The 13,944-nt window shown below is 37.1% G+C and overlaps 1 protein-coding gene across 3 annotated transcripts in view; it reads left to right on the top strand.

Annotated features, from left to right (window-relative positions):
* Window positions 1-1,742: 1,742 nt before the first annotated feature.
* The window catches only part of LOC117408970 (solute carrier organic anion transporter family member 3A1-like), a 47,145-nt gene continuing 34,943 nt past the window's right edge, over window positions 1,743-13,944 (top strand). The window contains exons 1-3 of one of the 3 annotated variants that reach the window (XM_059022828.1): window positions 1,743-1,981; window positions 2,322-2,562; window positions 3,948-4,401. In XM_059022828.1, coding sequence (XP_058878811.1) covers window positions 2,437-2,562; window positions 3,948-4,401 — 580 coding nt within the window. In that variant the 5' untranslated portion in view covers window positions 1,743-1,981; window positions 2,322-2,436. Of the gene's footprint in view, window positions 1,986-2,317; window positions 2,563-3,947; window positions 4,402-13,944 lie in introns of all 3 variants that reach the window. The other 2 variants (XM_059022811.1, XM_059022817.1) reach the window with 2 other exon arrangements.

The following is a 13,944-nucleotide window of genomic DNA, read 5'->3' as shown; positions in this document are numbered from 1 at the left end:
ATTCAAATTGATACATGTTGATAAAAAATTGTTCCTTAGTATTCAGCATGGAAAAAAAGAAAGAAGCTCAGGGGTATCGGGTATTTTAGGATTGTTGTTTTTTTTAATTTAGTATTCAGAATTTAGTCCAGTGATATAGGCCTCCTTAAATGTGATAATTTTTTTAAAAACATGCATTAAAAGATATGCATTAAAAGTTATAATTATCACAAAGTAAAGAAATGAATGGTTACCATACAATCAATATATTATGTTTGCAGTCATGTATCATCATGGTTTAATAAACAATATCAGTAAAGACAGCTGGTACTATACACTACTTAACCATGTCAATATATGCAATGAAAACAATTACACATTATCACAATTTGTTAATCAGGCACAATGGGATTAATGCACTAGCCTAAACCCATGGTGGTCTGGGTTGGAATTCATTTTACAGCTTCCCAATAGTCCACATCACAATGCTACCGCACAAGTTGGCACAATTGGCTTGGGCACAGTCTAAATAGGATTGGATGGGCATGGAGCCCAAACTGTAACGCTTGTGTTATCTGTGATCTGTATACATTAGTTCAGCACCCATTTGGCAAACGTATTCAGTTTTTATTTAATTTTTTTTTTTTGAAGATTATGACTTTTGTTGATAGACTTTATAACTGTACAGTAAAGTAGACTGCAGGGCTCTTACACCAGCATGACCAGTTGAAAATAAGAGATTGCCAACCAGTTCTCACCAATGATCATTGCTGAAAATTCCACTTCTGAAATCTTTTTTTTCCGTTAAAATAATACTTGTGTATGTACAGTACACACATTTTAGTAAAAGACCAGAGTTACAATTGTCAATTCTCTCTTGAACCAGTATCATATTGCTCCATTATAAATTATTAACATATTAACATAGCCCCAGTGGATAGGGTTACAAGGGTTATGTTTCCACAACATAGTATAGGCCTACTGTATGTAAATTGCAGAATGTATAGTATGAGTAACACTTTATTTTCTAGACTGTTATTTATTTTTCTCCTAAGTTTTTTTTTAAATTTTTTTTATCCTTTTTGTGTACCTGGAGTATGTATTGCAATGTATATGGTCATGTCCTATACATTGCAGATTCCTACAGATGTCAGGACTGCCCAGTCCCTGACCACATTCCGGCGCCTCCTTAAGACTCACCTCTTCAAACAGCACCTGTAGAACTCCTCTGTTTGTATCCTGGGACACTATCACCCTTCATGTAAATGTGCTTTATTTTGCTCTTATCTGCCCCCTATTTTACTGCATTTAATCCTGTACTTCAGAATACTGTAATCTGCCAAGTGTTTAACCTGTAGTACTTTGTATTTAATCATATCCTGATGTAACTATCACTATTTAATCATATCCTGATGTAACTATCACTATTATCTGCTGTATTATTGAATTGTGGTTTGTCACACTTGTACTTTGCTTGAACAAAAGTTATTGTATTTCTTGCTCTTATTGTATTACTTATATTGTAACACTTAATGTATTTGCTTACGATTGTAAGTCGCCCTGGATAAGGGCGTCTGCTAAGAAATAAATAATAATAATAATAATAATAATAATAATAATAATAATAATAATAATAATAATAATGTCTTCATTGTTGAATTTCAATATTTTCTGTAACCACAAGATGGCGTATCATCTAACTATGAAGCACATACTACTATAGTTTACCCCTTTTACATCAGAGCACTGCACTTTGCTGGCAGCGTGGAGACACACGCAGGCAGCCGCCTCACATAGGCTTCAATTTCAGGAACAGCGGGTGACAGTTTGTTTTTCATTGTGGCATTCTGTAGAGATTCTGGAACCAGACTCTAGATTTGTCTGTACAGTGAATGAAATTGTAAAGAACTGGACTATGTAAAAAACATGAGCAAATACGAAAGCAGTTGCAACTTGACAGAAGTACACACTTGGCGAAGTCACTCCGTCAGAAAAACGCAAGGTTGGTACGTCGTTTTTTCCCCTTAACTTTACCAACACCATGCCGATAACTATGTTGTCATGTAGTATGTTTTATTACTGAAATTTTAGTTATTTGTAGCATGTGTTAATCAAACTGGGTTGAATTACCATTAGCCAACAATAATGTAACCAGTACTTATTTGTTGCCACCCTTTATAACAATTTAATTAATTATTGAAAACAACATACCATCTCTTTTGCACCCTGCGGCACTGTATTTTAAATCTGTATTCCAGGTTCTGCATATCATGAAAGTATGAAGCGTTTCTAAAGTTGTCTTTTGGTCGCTCTCCATCTTTTGTTTCTGTCTTTCAAGTCAGGTGCAAGATATACAGCCCGAGGTTCGGTTCTGTGGCAATATTACAATGAAAGGCTGGAGTCCTTTGCTATAGGAGCAGTGGCAGAGATCATCCACAAGGTTACAGGGTTTCAGAGATGGCTAACAATCCACAAGATACTCGGACAAAGAAGCCAAGCAGATCATGCTTTGGGGATATCAGAGCATTTGTTGCCACTCTTTGCTTGATTCTCAGTGCTAACAGCATTGGCAATGCTTACCTGGTAAGTGAAACCATACTCCCTATTACAGATACAAAGCCAAAATTATACTACAGATACACATCAGGGATATAAACAGGGGATGCATAGCTTTGAATTTTGATTGTGTGAACACAAACATATTTTTAAGTGAAATATTGTTCTAGGATTAATCTTGGGGGAGTTTATGATGTTATAAGCTTGGGCCACGTTGTGTGGATAGATATACTGTATACTGTACTTTTACCAATATTGCATTGCAATTTAAAATACGCAATTTAATATAACGTTTTACAATTTAGTATATAGTCATTTAGAAATGTAACATGAAGTGCATTTGGCTCGATCACCTTTGTAAGCCATTAATGCGATAGATATTGATAATTAGCAGAAATGTGCCTAAGATCACACAGATCTTTTAAACTCTACTGATTGTATCATATTCAGCAGTTTCAGTACTGAGGTCAGCTCCATGTAGGAAAAGTAATATATTAATTAAGAAAACTGTTCAGTAACCACGGCATGCTTTTCAATCAACAACACTACAATGTTATTTCATTATCAAACTATATACTGGTCAGGTCACAGTTAAGTTAGATGGGACTTAATCAGTCATTAGTGTAGGATAAATAATGTTTATCTCCATTAATGAATCGATTATCTTGTGATGGTATCTGTCACTTCCTTCATATTTCTTTATAAAGAAGGATCACGAGGGACTTTTGTTAAGTTATGTGGCCCTATGTGAACACTGTGGAGATCCCTCTGCTAAGTTAGTTATTGCTGACTGCACTGCTGCATTGTTACACTTCGTTTTAACGCATTGCCCTGATTCTGAAAGACTGAGCCACTTGCATCCTTCAGTCTTCTTCTAGGCAAACGCATCAGGTAGAGCCTTTGTGTGACAGAAGAATACCTTTACATTACTGATTGTATTATTTTTATACTATAGGCTATATAAAAAGTGTGCACTGAAGGCTACTGTTAGGGTGTTAATCAGGACTTTACTCGGATAATGTCTCCTACTGTATACATTCTTCCAGTGTTTTTCTTTTTAATTGTTTAATGGGTATATCTATACATTACACTACCCTCTAACAGTGGGAAAGTGTTCGGGCACAGTGTACGTGTCAGACTTGTTTATGGCAGTATTGGGACAGTATTGTGCCTATGCTTGCCAGCGCTTAGTGTCATGTCTACTTGTACCCATTACACATATAAAACAAAAGAACAAACATAGATGAAGATGCGGAAGAGCCGAGTGTGCCACAGTGTTTGCCAGTTGTGTGCAGTTGACACAGAACTGTCTTATTTTATTTTGGTGCAAACTCTTGAAGATCTTGTCATTGTGCAGCTGTATTCTTTCTTCATCAGGATTCTTATTGGGTTTTTTTTATGTCTTTCGACAGATCAGCATGTTAAGTACCCTTGAAAAGAGATTTAGTCTGAGGACAACAGAACTCGGTTTAATTGCAAGTGGATTTGAAATTGGCAACCTTTTGGTGATCCTTTTAGTAAGCTATTTCGGAGGGAAAGGGCACAGACCCAGGCTTATTGGCTGTGGTGGAATTATAATGGCATTGGGTTCACTTCTTTGTGCATTACCTGAATTTGTGAGTCATCAGTACGACTACCAGAAAGTGAAAATATCAACCTCAAGGGACACTTGTTCTACTGGCAAGCCATCGATGGAGAAAGAAGATGAAATGGAGAGTTGTATGGAAACACAGTCTTCAAACATGATGTACGTGCTGCTTGTAATAGCTCAGGTTTTAATAGGAGTTGGAGCATCATCAGTTCAACCATTAGGTGTCTCCTACATGGATGATCATGTGAAGAAAAAGGATTCTTCTCTTTACTTGGGTAGGTAGTACTGAAGTTTGCTTCACTTATAACTCAGGGAGTGTCAGTCAGTCTTAAAGCAGAACTGAACTTAATTAGTATTATTTAAATGAACAGAAGCCAGACGTTTGATCAATCATGCCCCAGCTAAATAAAGTATTCCTCCCCTGCATGAACCAGACTCAGGTGAGATGTTTGTTCATGTAAAAATGTAATTGTAGCATACAGCTCGACAGACAGGTTCTGCCATATCTACCCAGATTCGGATAATGTCTATTACTTGTGCTAAAGAATGTCCTAACCCAAGTTTCATCACAATTTTAAAAATGGTTAACAGTGTATGTAACACTCTAAAGTGTGGCATCTGCTCATGCATAAGAACTGTGCCACCACAATAACCCTGTTCTGAACCGGGTATAAAAAGTAGGTAAATGTTTCAACTATTGCTTTCATTAGTGTTTTAAATGTCTTATGTTTCGAACTCTAAACACTCACTGAATTGTTTGCTGTGCTAAATATATATTGGTCTATCTCAGCCAATTGGAAATTCAGGGTCTGAACATGAATTTTTAGGGCTGCAGAATTACTGCTGATCTAAAAGAGCAAGGTTCCGTTGGTGGAGCAATGGGACACCCATCTATACCATATCACTGAGACAGAGTGCATCTACAAATTCACACGGAACCATTACAGTGCCCTGGGGTGACCATCGTCTTCCCCTTAGGGGTGAGGGAGCAGATGTTGTGGCAGTAAATGTACAAAGCTTCTGCCTCTGCACTGTCAAAAACTTACACCTCAAAGTATCAAAGTACTGACTTCATATTTGCTTCTTACAGTACCCTACATAAGCACTGCATGCAAAATTTGATACAATCAGCGCCGCTTTATCCAGAATAAGCGGCTGTGCCAATTAAACGAGAGGCAGTTGAGACAACCTTAGTCACACTTTTTAGTTTCTTAATGAAAAGAAAAAGAATGAAATCACCTCACATTATGATTAAATGTTAAATACATCATTTAAATTCAAGTCAATGTTTTTTTATTCCTAAACAAAATTAATCGCTGTTTTTTATTTTTACATTAAATGAAAAATAATGAAATCACATCTATCACAGGGCGAGGCACCTGCAATGTTGACACGCCAACTTTCTTTACAACAGCAGCCTGAGAAACCACAGGGGACTCCAGCTCCTTCAAGAGTTCAACGTGGTTTACACAATTTACACAAGTCACAGTGTAATCACGTACTCATTGCACTGTGCTACGTGACCTGCCTTGCTCTGAAAAGCGATCTCCATTCATCATTTGAAAATACTGTATCCTAATTAAACGAAGCGACATCCCAATTAAACAACATAAATAGCATTGGGAAGAACCACCTCCCAGCGTTGTATCCCACTTAAGCAGAAATCTAGACCTCTAACATAACATGTTTTTCTCTGTTTAACATTGTATTTATATTTGGTACACAGCTGTAGTCTCTCAATCATCGTTCCCTTTCAGGTGTTGTCCAATAAAAATTATCTGTTTCACTGCCACGTTGGTTTAATCTCTATTGGGGAAGGTTTGTTTTTGTTCACAAAGAAACACATTTCTACTTTTGTGTTTTGTTTTTAATAGAAAAATGCTGCTAGTGATTAATTGTGACTTACTGTTAGCAATGTTCTTTCACATGGCTGGTTAATAACACTATAAAAATATTTAAATTATTCAGCAGTGTGAAAAAGAAATAAAACATTTCTGTTGTAGCGTACTGAAGGTTTATTACCAATGAAAGGAGTAGGCTACGTCTCAATAGGGCATACTACATGATTGAAGTTATCACATATTTAGTAATTTATGCTTTAGTCGACTAATAATGCAATACTGGGACACCCCACTTCTTTACATCTTATTGGTTACATTACAACACAATACCCAAGTTGACATATATTACTCTGATGCTATTAAAGTATTATTCACTTTCAGATGTCAACATTGTACAGAAGGATACCGTGAGATTACTAATTTAGTAATATGTGGAGAAAAAATATTTGTACTAAATTGCAGTTTGTTAGCAGTGTTGAATGACAACTGTAGGCATTTCAGCTTTTTACCATAAACCCTGCAGCTGTGGGCTCTCAGGAAAAGTAAAAAAAAAATGTCTGTTTTTGAATTAGTATTTAAAGAGATAATTAACTTCTTAACGTTTGCCGTGGTAAAAGCATTGCAAAGGGTAGTAAAGCTTCCTCAAAGCATGGCAAAGTGCAGACCAGCATGATAAAGTACAGCAAGGTATGAGCATGAGAAAATTGTGATATTATAAGTTATAAAGGCATCAGGCATCTCTTTTGTAGGTTAAACTTACATTTTAACTTCGATCTTAATCACAGTGATCTTTTTTTCATGGTTCCGATAGCGTTCATTTCGTGGCAGGGATAAACACAGACATGGCTCCATCCTGAAGTGCATTTAGGGTAGAGGAATGTGGAATCAGTTTTTGTTATATTTTGATGTCTTTAGGTGTAATGCCAACTTCATTTCTGCTACATTCAATTTCCCCAAAAGCTTCACACAATACACAGTAGGATGTGTGCACAGAACTTTACATTGTACATAAAAAAAACATTACTATATATATTCTAGATGTGCACCATGCATGCTAAAAAAACACATCTTTAGAGAACCAATCAAATCTGCAGTGCAAAACAATGACAACAATTACTGACATACATCAACCTGTCATAGCTGTAATTATACAATCAGTAACATGATCACCATGACCTACATCCACTCTGCACACATGTAAAATAGAAGTCTGACATACAGTACAGACTGGTGAACCTCAAATACATTCCTGGCATTTGTGACGTTAATTCTGCAATACTTGACAATAAAATTGGGGTGCCTTTACTGCAATGTACATGTTAAAATATGAGTTTGACATTCCGACAGACAAACTGTTGCCTTGATAGTCTCAGTAACGTCTGCTAAAGAAGGTCTTCATCAAGTTTTCATCAGAATTGGGTTAAGCGGTTCTCCAGCTTTCTGTCTGTACGGGAGCTTGCAGGCTGTTAAAAAAAAAAAAAAAAAGTACTGAAGCATAATATTTCAATTATTTTATTTGTCAAATGTCTTCTGGACTTTTACTACCTGCTACCTTCAGCAGAGGGTGGAAGCTAATCCCAAAGTTAAAAATGCTAGCGACAAAATGGTTTATGACTATAAGGGATGCTGCAGCTCTTGTGCTAAGACAATGCAAATAATAAGAACCGTGTTTTGGAAGGGAAGATTATCTGATCAGATTAAACACATAGGACTAAATGTCCATTTTTACATAGTCCAGGCCTGGCTTGACGTTGGTTCTAGGAGAAGGATATGTTTCTCACAAGTGGTCACAGCAATTTACTATCTTTTTTACAAAATACAATCTGTTCTGCAATGTATATTATGACTACTGTAATTTTGCAATACTTACTACAGAATACAGCAGATTTAGGTCTTTGTGACCTAGTTTTTTATGTTACTGATATGATTGGTCTAATTCGACCTATGACGGGTTGGTGTATGACACTGACAAACCTGTTTATATCATCATTAATCAGTACATGTCAATGCAGTAGATGTAGGAGGCAAATTGATTACACTGCTGTCAAAAGCAGTGCATTTGTATAGGTATCATGAGTGGGACGGGAAGCATTGTAAGGAGCAGGCCATTAACAAAGGTTATGAGCCTCCCAGCTAAAGGATGGCATTCAGAGTTAATTAGGCTTGAAAGAGTTCTGCTGTGTGCTGTTAGTGTTTTCATGCTTAAAACCTATGGAGAAGTCTTATCACAGTTAGCATTGTAACAGATGGCACATAAGCAATATGGGAAGAAAGAGACAGGTGGTATTGGAGATGGAAGAGGAATGGCACCGGATGGAGAGAGATAGATGCATACCATTAAGGTTGCCTAAAGCTGTTTTTGATAAATGGCTATAATCTCTATAGAGTATTGGCATTTCTTCAGTAAACTTTAATATGACAACACCATTGTTTTCTTATATTAACATTAATAGAAGAATATGCTTTATAATTGATTTACAAACAGGTAATTCTAACCCTTCAGGGTTGCTATGAGAATGCTATTCAGGGTTGCTATGAGAATGCTCATTTTTGCAAGAAGAGTGTGGATTCTCTATGAGGAATCTAGGCAGATAAATGAATGGATTGCTGAGTGCACAGAACTCTGGCTATTGCAATATCTTCAGTGAAAATGCAATCATTTTAAAACCTATTTCTTTCTGTGAGCCCATCTGCCATGGCAAGAGGGTATCACAGCAAATATATCATTTCTTATTAAATGTTTTTGTTCTTTCAAGACATATAGAAGGTTAAATATCTATCTATCTATCTATATATATATATATATATATATATATATATATATATATATATATATATATATATATTAGCTCAAAGAGCCAGCTGCCCTTTATATTATATATATATATATATATATATATATATATATATATATATATATATATATATATATATATATATATATATACAGTGCCTTGCAAAAGTATTCAGACCCCTGACCAATTCTCTCATATTACTGAATTACAAATGGTACATTGCAATTTCGTTCTGTTTGATATTTTATTTTAAAACACTGAAACTCAAAATCAATTATTATAAGGTGACATTGGTTTTATGTTGGGAAATATTTTTAAGAAAAATAAAAAACTGAAATATCTTGCTTGCATAAGTATTCAACCCCCACACATTAATATTTGTTAGAGCCGCCTTTCGCTGCAATAACAGCTTTAAGTCTTTTGGGGTAAGTATGTACCAGCTTTGCACACAGTGTCGGAGTGATTTTGGCCCATTCTTCTTGGCAAATTTGCTCCAGGTTGTTCAGGTTGGTTGGACGACGCTTGTGGACCGCAATTTTCAAATAGTGCCACAGATTCTCAATGGGATTGAGATCAGGACTTTGACTGGGCCACTGTAGGACATTCACCTTTTTGTTCTTGAGCCACTCCAATGTTGCTTTGGCCTTGTGCTTGGGATCATTGCCCTGCTGAAAGGTGAATTTCCTCCCAAGCTTCAGTTTTTTAGCAGACTGAAGCAGGTTCTCTTGCAGTATTTCCCTGTATTTTGCTCCATCCATTCTTCCTTCAATTTTAACAAGATGCCCAGTCCCTGCTGATGAGAAGCATCCCCACAGCACAATGCTGCCACCACCATACTTCACTGTAGGGATGGTGTGTCTTGAGGCATGGGCAGTGTTAGGTTTGCACCACACATAGCGCTTTGAGTTTTGGCCAAAAAGCTCTATCTTGGTCTTATCTGACCACAAAACCTTTTCCCACATCGCAGCTGGGTCACTCTCATGCTTTCTGGCAAACTCCAGACGTGCTTTCAGATGGTACTTTTTGAGTAACGGCTTCTTTCTCGCCACCCTCCCATACAGGCCAGTGTTATGCAGAGCTCTTGATATGGTTGACTGGTGCACCATTACTCCACTCACAGCCACTGAACTCTGTTGCTCCTTCAAAGTGATTGTTGGCCTCTCTGTGGCTTCTCTCACAAGTCTCCTTGTTTGAGTGCTGAGTTTTGAGGGACGGCCTTTTCTTGGCAGTGCCTGGGTGGTGTGATGCAGCTTCCACTTCCTGATTATTGATCCAACTGTGCTCACTGGGATATCCAAACACTATTATTTTATATACCCTTTTGTACCCTTTCCCTTATGCATTTGTATTACTTTATCTCTAACTTCTGTAGAATGCTCTTTGGTCTTCATTTTCCTTCAGATTCACAGACTGACCAATGATCCTTCTACAGTGGGGTTTTTTTCCAGAAAATGTGACAGCAATTTTAATGGTTCACAGGTGGAGGTCAATGGTAAGGTAATTGTGTCCTCGTTAGGGCAATTTCTTTCATCGGTGTAAACTGGGAGCTTCCACAGCACAGGGGTTGAATACTTATGCAAGCAAGATATTTCAGTTTTTTATTTTTCTTAAAAATATTTCCCAACATAAAACCAGTGTCACCTTACAATAATTGATTTTGAGTTTCAGTGTTTTAAAATAAAATATTAAACAGAACGAAATTTCAATGTACCATTTGTAATTCAGTAATATGAGAGAATTGGTCAGGGGTCTGAATACTTTTGCAAGGCACTGTATATATATATATATATATATATATATATATATATATATATATATATATGTGTGTGTGTGTGTATGTATATATGTGTGTTTTTTAATGACAATCCTGAAAAGACTGGGCTCTGCTCCTTGGCTCCCCTATGAATTTTATTTTGTATCTAGTTTGTGACTTCACCCTTTTGTTGTGATATGAAATCTTGAATCTAGAGAAATCCAAATTATAGAACCCTATAATCGATGTGTTTTAGCTTAAAATAAATCATACAGTACCAATGTGAGATATTGTATTATAACTATTATTAATTTCTTAGCAGACACCCTTATCCAGCGCAACTTACAATTGTTACATCACATTATTATTATTTTTTTTACATAGTTACCCATTTATACAGTTGGGTTTTACTGGAGCAATCTAGGTAAAGCACTACTCCACACTTCTGCCCAAATTTATAACTGTATACATCTGGGGAGCTCTGTGTTATCGCTGGCAGAGTATGAATGCCCTTGGTGATGAGGGTATAAAGAAAGTACCCTTTTGTGCAGTCAAGTTCAGATTCAGACTTAGGACACTGGATTCTACTTGTTTGTGGTCAAACTGGATACAGGACCAAAACCAGAAGTGGCTTAAAACACATTTGTAGCACTAATTTAGACTCATGTACTGTGTATAGGTGTCTAGATAGAGATCTATAATGTAGTAATATTGGCATAGATGTGTTATGAATCAACATCTTCAGTGGTGTCATAACTAAAGCATGACTGAAAATGAACTAAGGATTGATTGTGAAATGCTTTGTTTAGTCCTATAATGCCATAATGGTAGATACACTATACACCTTTGGTTGGCTATTTTTTTTTTATTATTCATAATGAGTTTCCCTGATTTTATAAAACATGTTCATTACAAGTGTCACATGCTCTGACTAGCTCAAGGTTACCTACTTTTTCACATTATTAAAAACTGATTGCCTGAGATATTGAAGCTAGTCTTGGGAACCACATGTTCGGTAATCTATAAACTGTGCATGGTCATTTGTTATGAGATGCTGTTTGCATCACCTAGAATTTTAGAATTTAAAACCAGGCCGGGATCAATTGAAAATAGTCTTTTTTTTTTTACGACAGCAAACGAGGAGCATATTAGCATGCAAAAAAAGTCGGCTTGTGAATATGATTTGTATATCAGTTAAATACTTACTTATGGATCACAGAATAGAGTTTCATAAGAAACACACTTGAAACTTTATAATCTAGAAAAAAAAAATCATGTTATATTTGTATCTGAATTACATTTGTAATATTTCAGAAAGCTGTGTGGACTGTGCAAAAAATGCTGCCTGCCCTATTATAAGAGTTCCAGACAATGATTAAAAAATGTGTTGCATGCTGTGCAAAAAATGTGTTACATGCAGGCTGTAAGTCCATCATTTCTCTTTAGAGACCGTGTGGAAGGGTGGTGGGCAATTCACTGACACAAGGAGACAGTACTTTATTTGTAACGCCGCTCAGGCGTACTGATTTATTTGATGCAGTAGATGGCGCTGTTGTCCGTGATCTGGATACTGACAACAGTAACCAGAATCACGGCGTTTACCAATACAGGTACAGGCACAACAAGTGCTCGCAAATAATAATGAAAACCAAAGGCGAAAGAAAAAGGGAAAATAAAACACAGTAATAAAACTACAAACAAAAAGTTCTGCTTACGCAGTGCCCCCACTGCCGCTAAGCCGGTCAGAACGGGCCTCCGTCCTACGCTCAATTACCCTCTATACACTGGGATGGCCGGAGTTCCCCGTACAACTAAGCACGTCCCCTCGGGTACGTGGTGATTTCTGTTATTTTTTTTCTCGTTAAATTATTTTAAGGCCGGCTGTTTTTCTCAGCCAGTTTTGCCTCGTTTTATTTTAAAACTGACGTCTTTCGTCAGTGTCACTGGGTATTCCCCAAACACGGCCACCCGAGCGCCCAACCAAACCAGATCTTATGGGCCGAGCAGTCTCCCAAGGCCCGCCCCTCAGCCACTCAGAGAGAGGGAAAGCACACACACCCTCTTCCCCACCTCTCCGTGTCATCGCCATGACCGACAGGCAGATCCCACGAGACTGCTGCCCTCTACCTGCAGTAATACGGATGTGCCAGACAGTCAGTCCAGATCTCCCCTGTTACAGACTGTTATTCATTTGTAGGTGTAGTGCCACTCAAGGGTTTTTTACAGTAGTTTTCATATTTATAATGCATGTCATTGACATTCATCCCCTGCCACGACTCTAAATTAAAAAATACTGCTGTCAGTAACATGACCTTAATCAACTAAAAATCCAGAAAAATCCACGTCAGAGCTCTCTCTGACTAGAAATCCTTCTCAGATCACAAGTGAAATTAACTTGGTGGTCTGTTCTGTGGACAGAAGCACCATGTAATTTGGGGAATTGAGCTCTTTTGCATTGTCTGTGACAACTGAACTGCTATACCCTCTAACAGGGCAGGGTTTAGCATTGTCACAGACCACTCTTGACCTGGTCTTTGGATAAAAAGAAGATATGTTTTTCCAATTCTTACAGTTAGCACCTTGCATGAGAACTAAACTTTGATTAATACAGCGTAAAAGAGGGCTTTTGGTTGCAGCATCTGGAACAAGTGCACGGTTATATGGTTGCAATGTGTGAAAGAGGGTCAATTTCCATTAAATGAATGTTCTTGATCTCGCAGATGAGCAATATACTTTGCAAGATACAAACTGCTATATATTCAACACTAAATTGAAGCAGCTCTGCTTTAAATTGAATAATAGTCGTCCGTGCAGCATGATTTCATGGAGCAAAATACGATACTGGATTTGTATTAAACCTAAAAATGTGCACAAACTTCAGATTCAATATCACTTCCTTTGTCCTTGAGGAGAATCAGAAGTCTACTGTAAATGCAGCCTCTTTATAGTGGTGCCAGCCCGTATGTCACATTCACAATTTTATCACTCTTTACCAAGTACCAAAATCTGTAAATACGTGGAAGAACCTGTCTGTCTGTCCATCTGTATGCACAGTATAGTATTGGGTATAGTATTGGGTTGATGGTCGGGCCATGGTGGCTAAGGTTTACATGTTGTATAAAAATCCAGGTTCCTGCATTTTCACGTTTGATCGTGCCAGTTGTTTTTTTAAAGCTGGTACCGCCACAGTGTCACACCCTCATATGTCAGAAACCATGACATAGTACCACCTCTGGGCTAATATGGCTGCCATTTTGAGATCATGTAACTATTTAAGTTTTCTGCATTCATTTTATTTTTTATAAGAACAGATTTGGTCCTTGCAGTTTATTAGTAACTGTTTGTTTAGTAAGGTGACAATAATGTTCTCATTACACTGAAGCAGCCCAGCGTGGCGCATTCCACATCATGATAACATTTGAAATATTC

The sequence above is a fragment of the Acipenser ruthenus genome, chromosome 1 (assembly GCF_902713425.1).
Source record: "Acipenser ruthenus chromosome 1, fAciRut3.2 maternal haplotype, whole genome shotgun sequence".
Classification (NCBI taxonomy): domain Eukaryota; kingdom Metazoa; phylum Chordata; class Actinopteri; order Acipenseriformes; family Acipenseridae; genus Acipenser; species Acipenser ruthenus.
The sequence above is the reverse complement of the archived record's forward strand: the minus strand, read 5'-3'. Positions and strand labels throughout refer to the sequence as shown.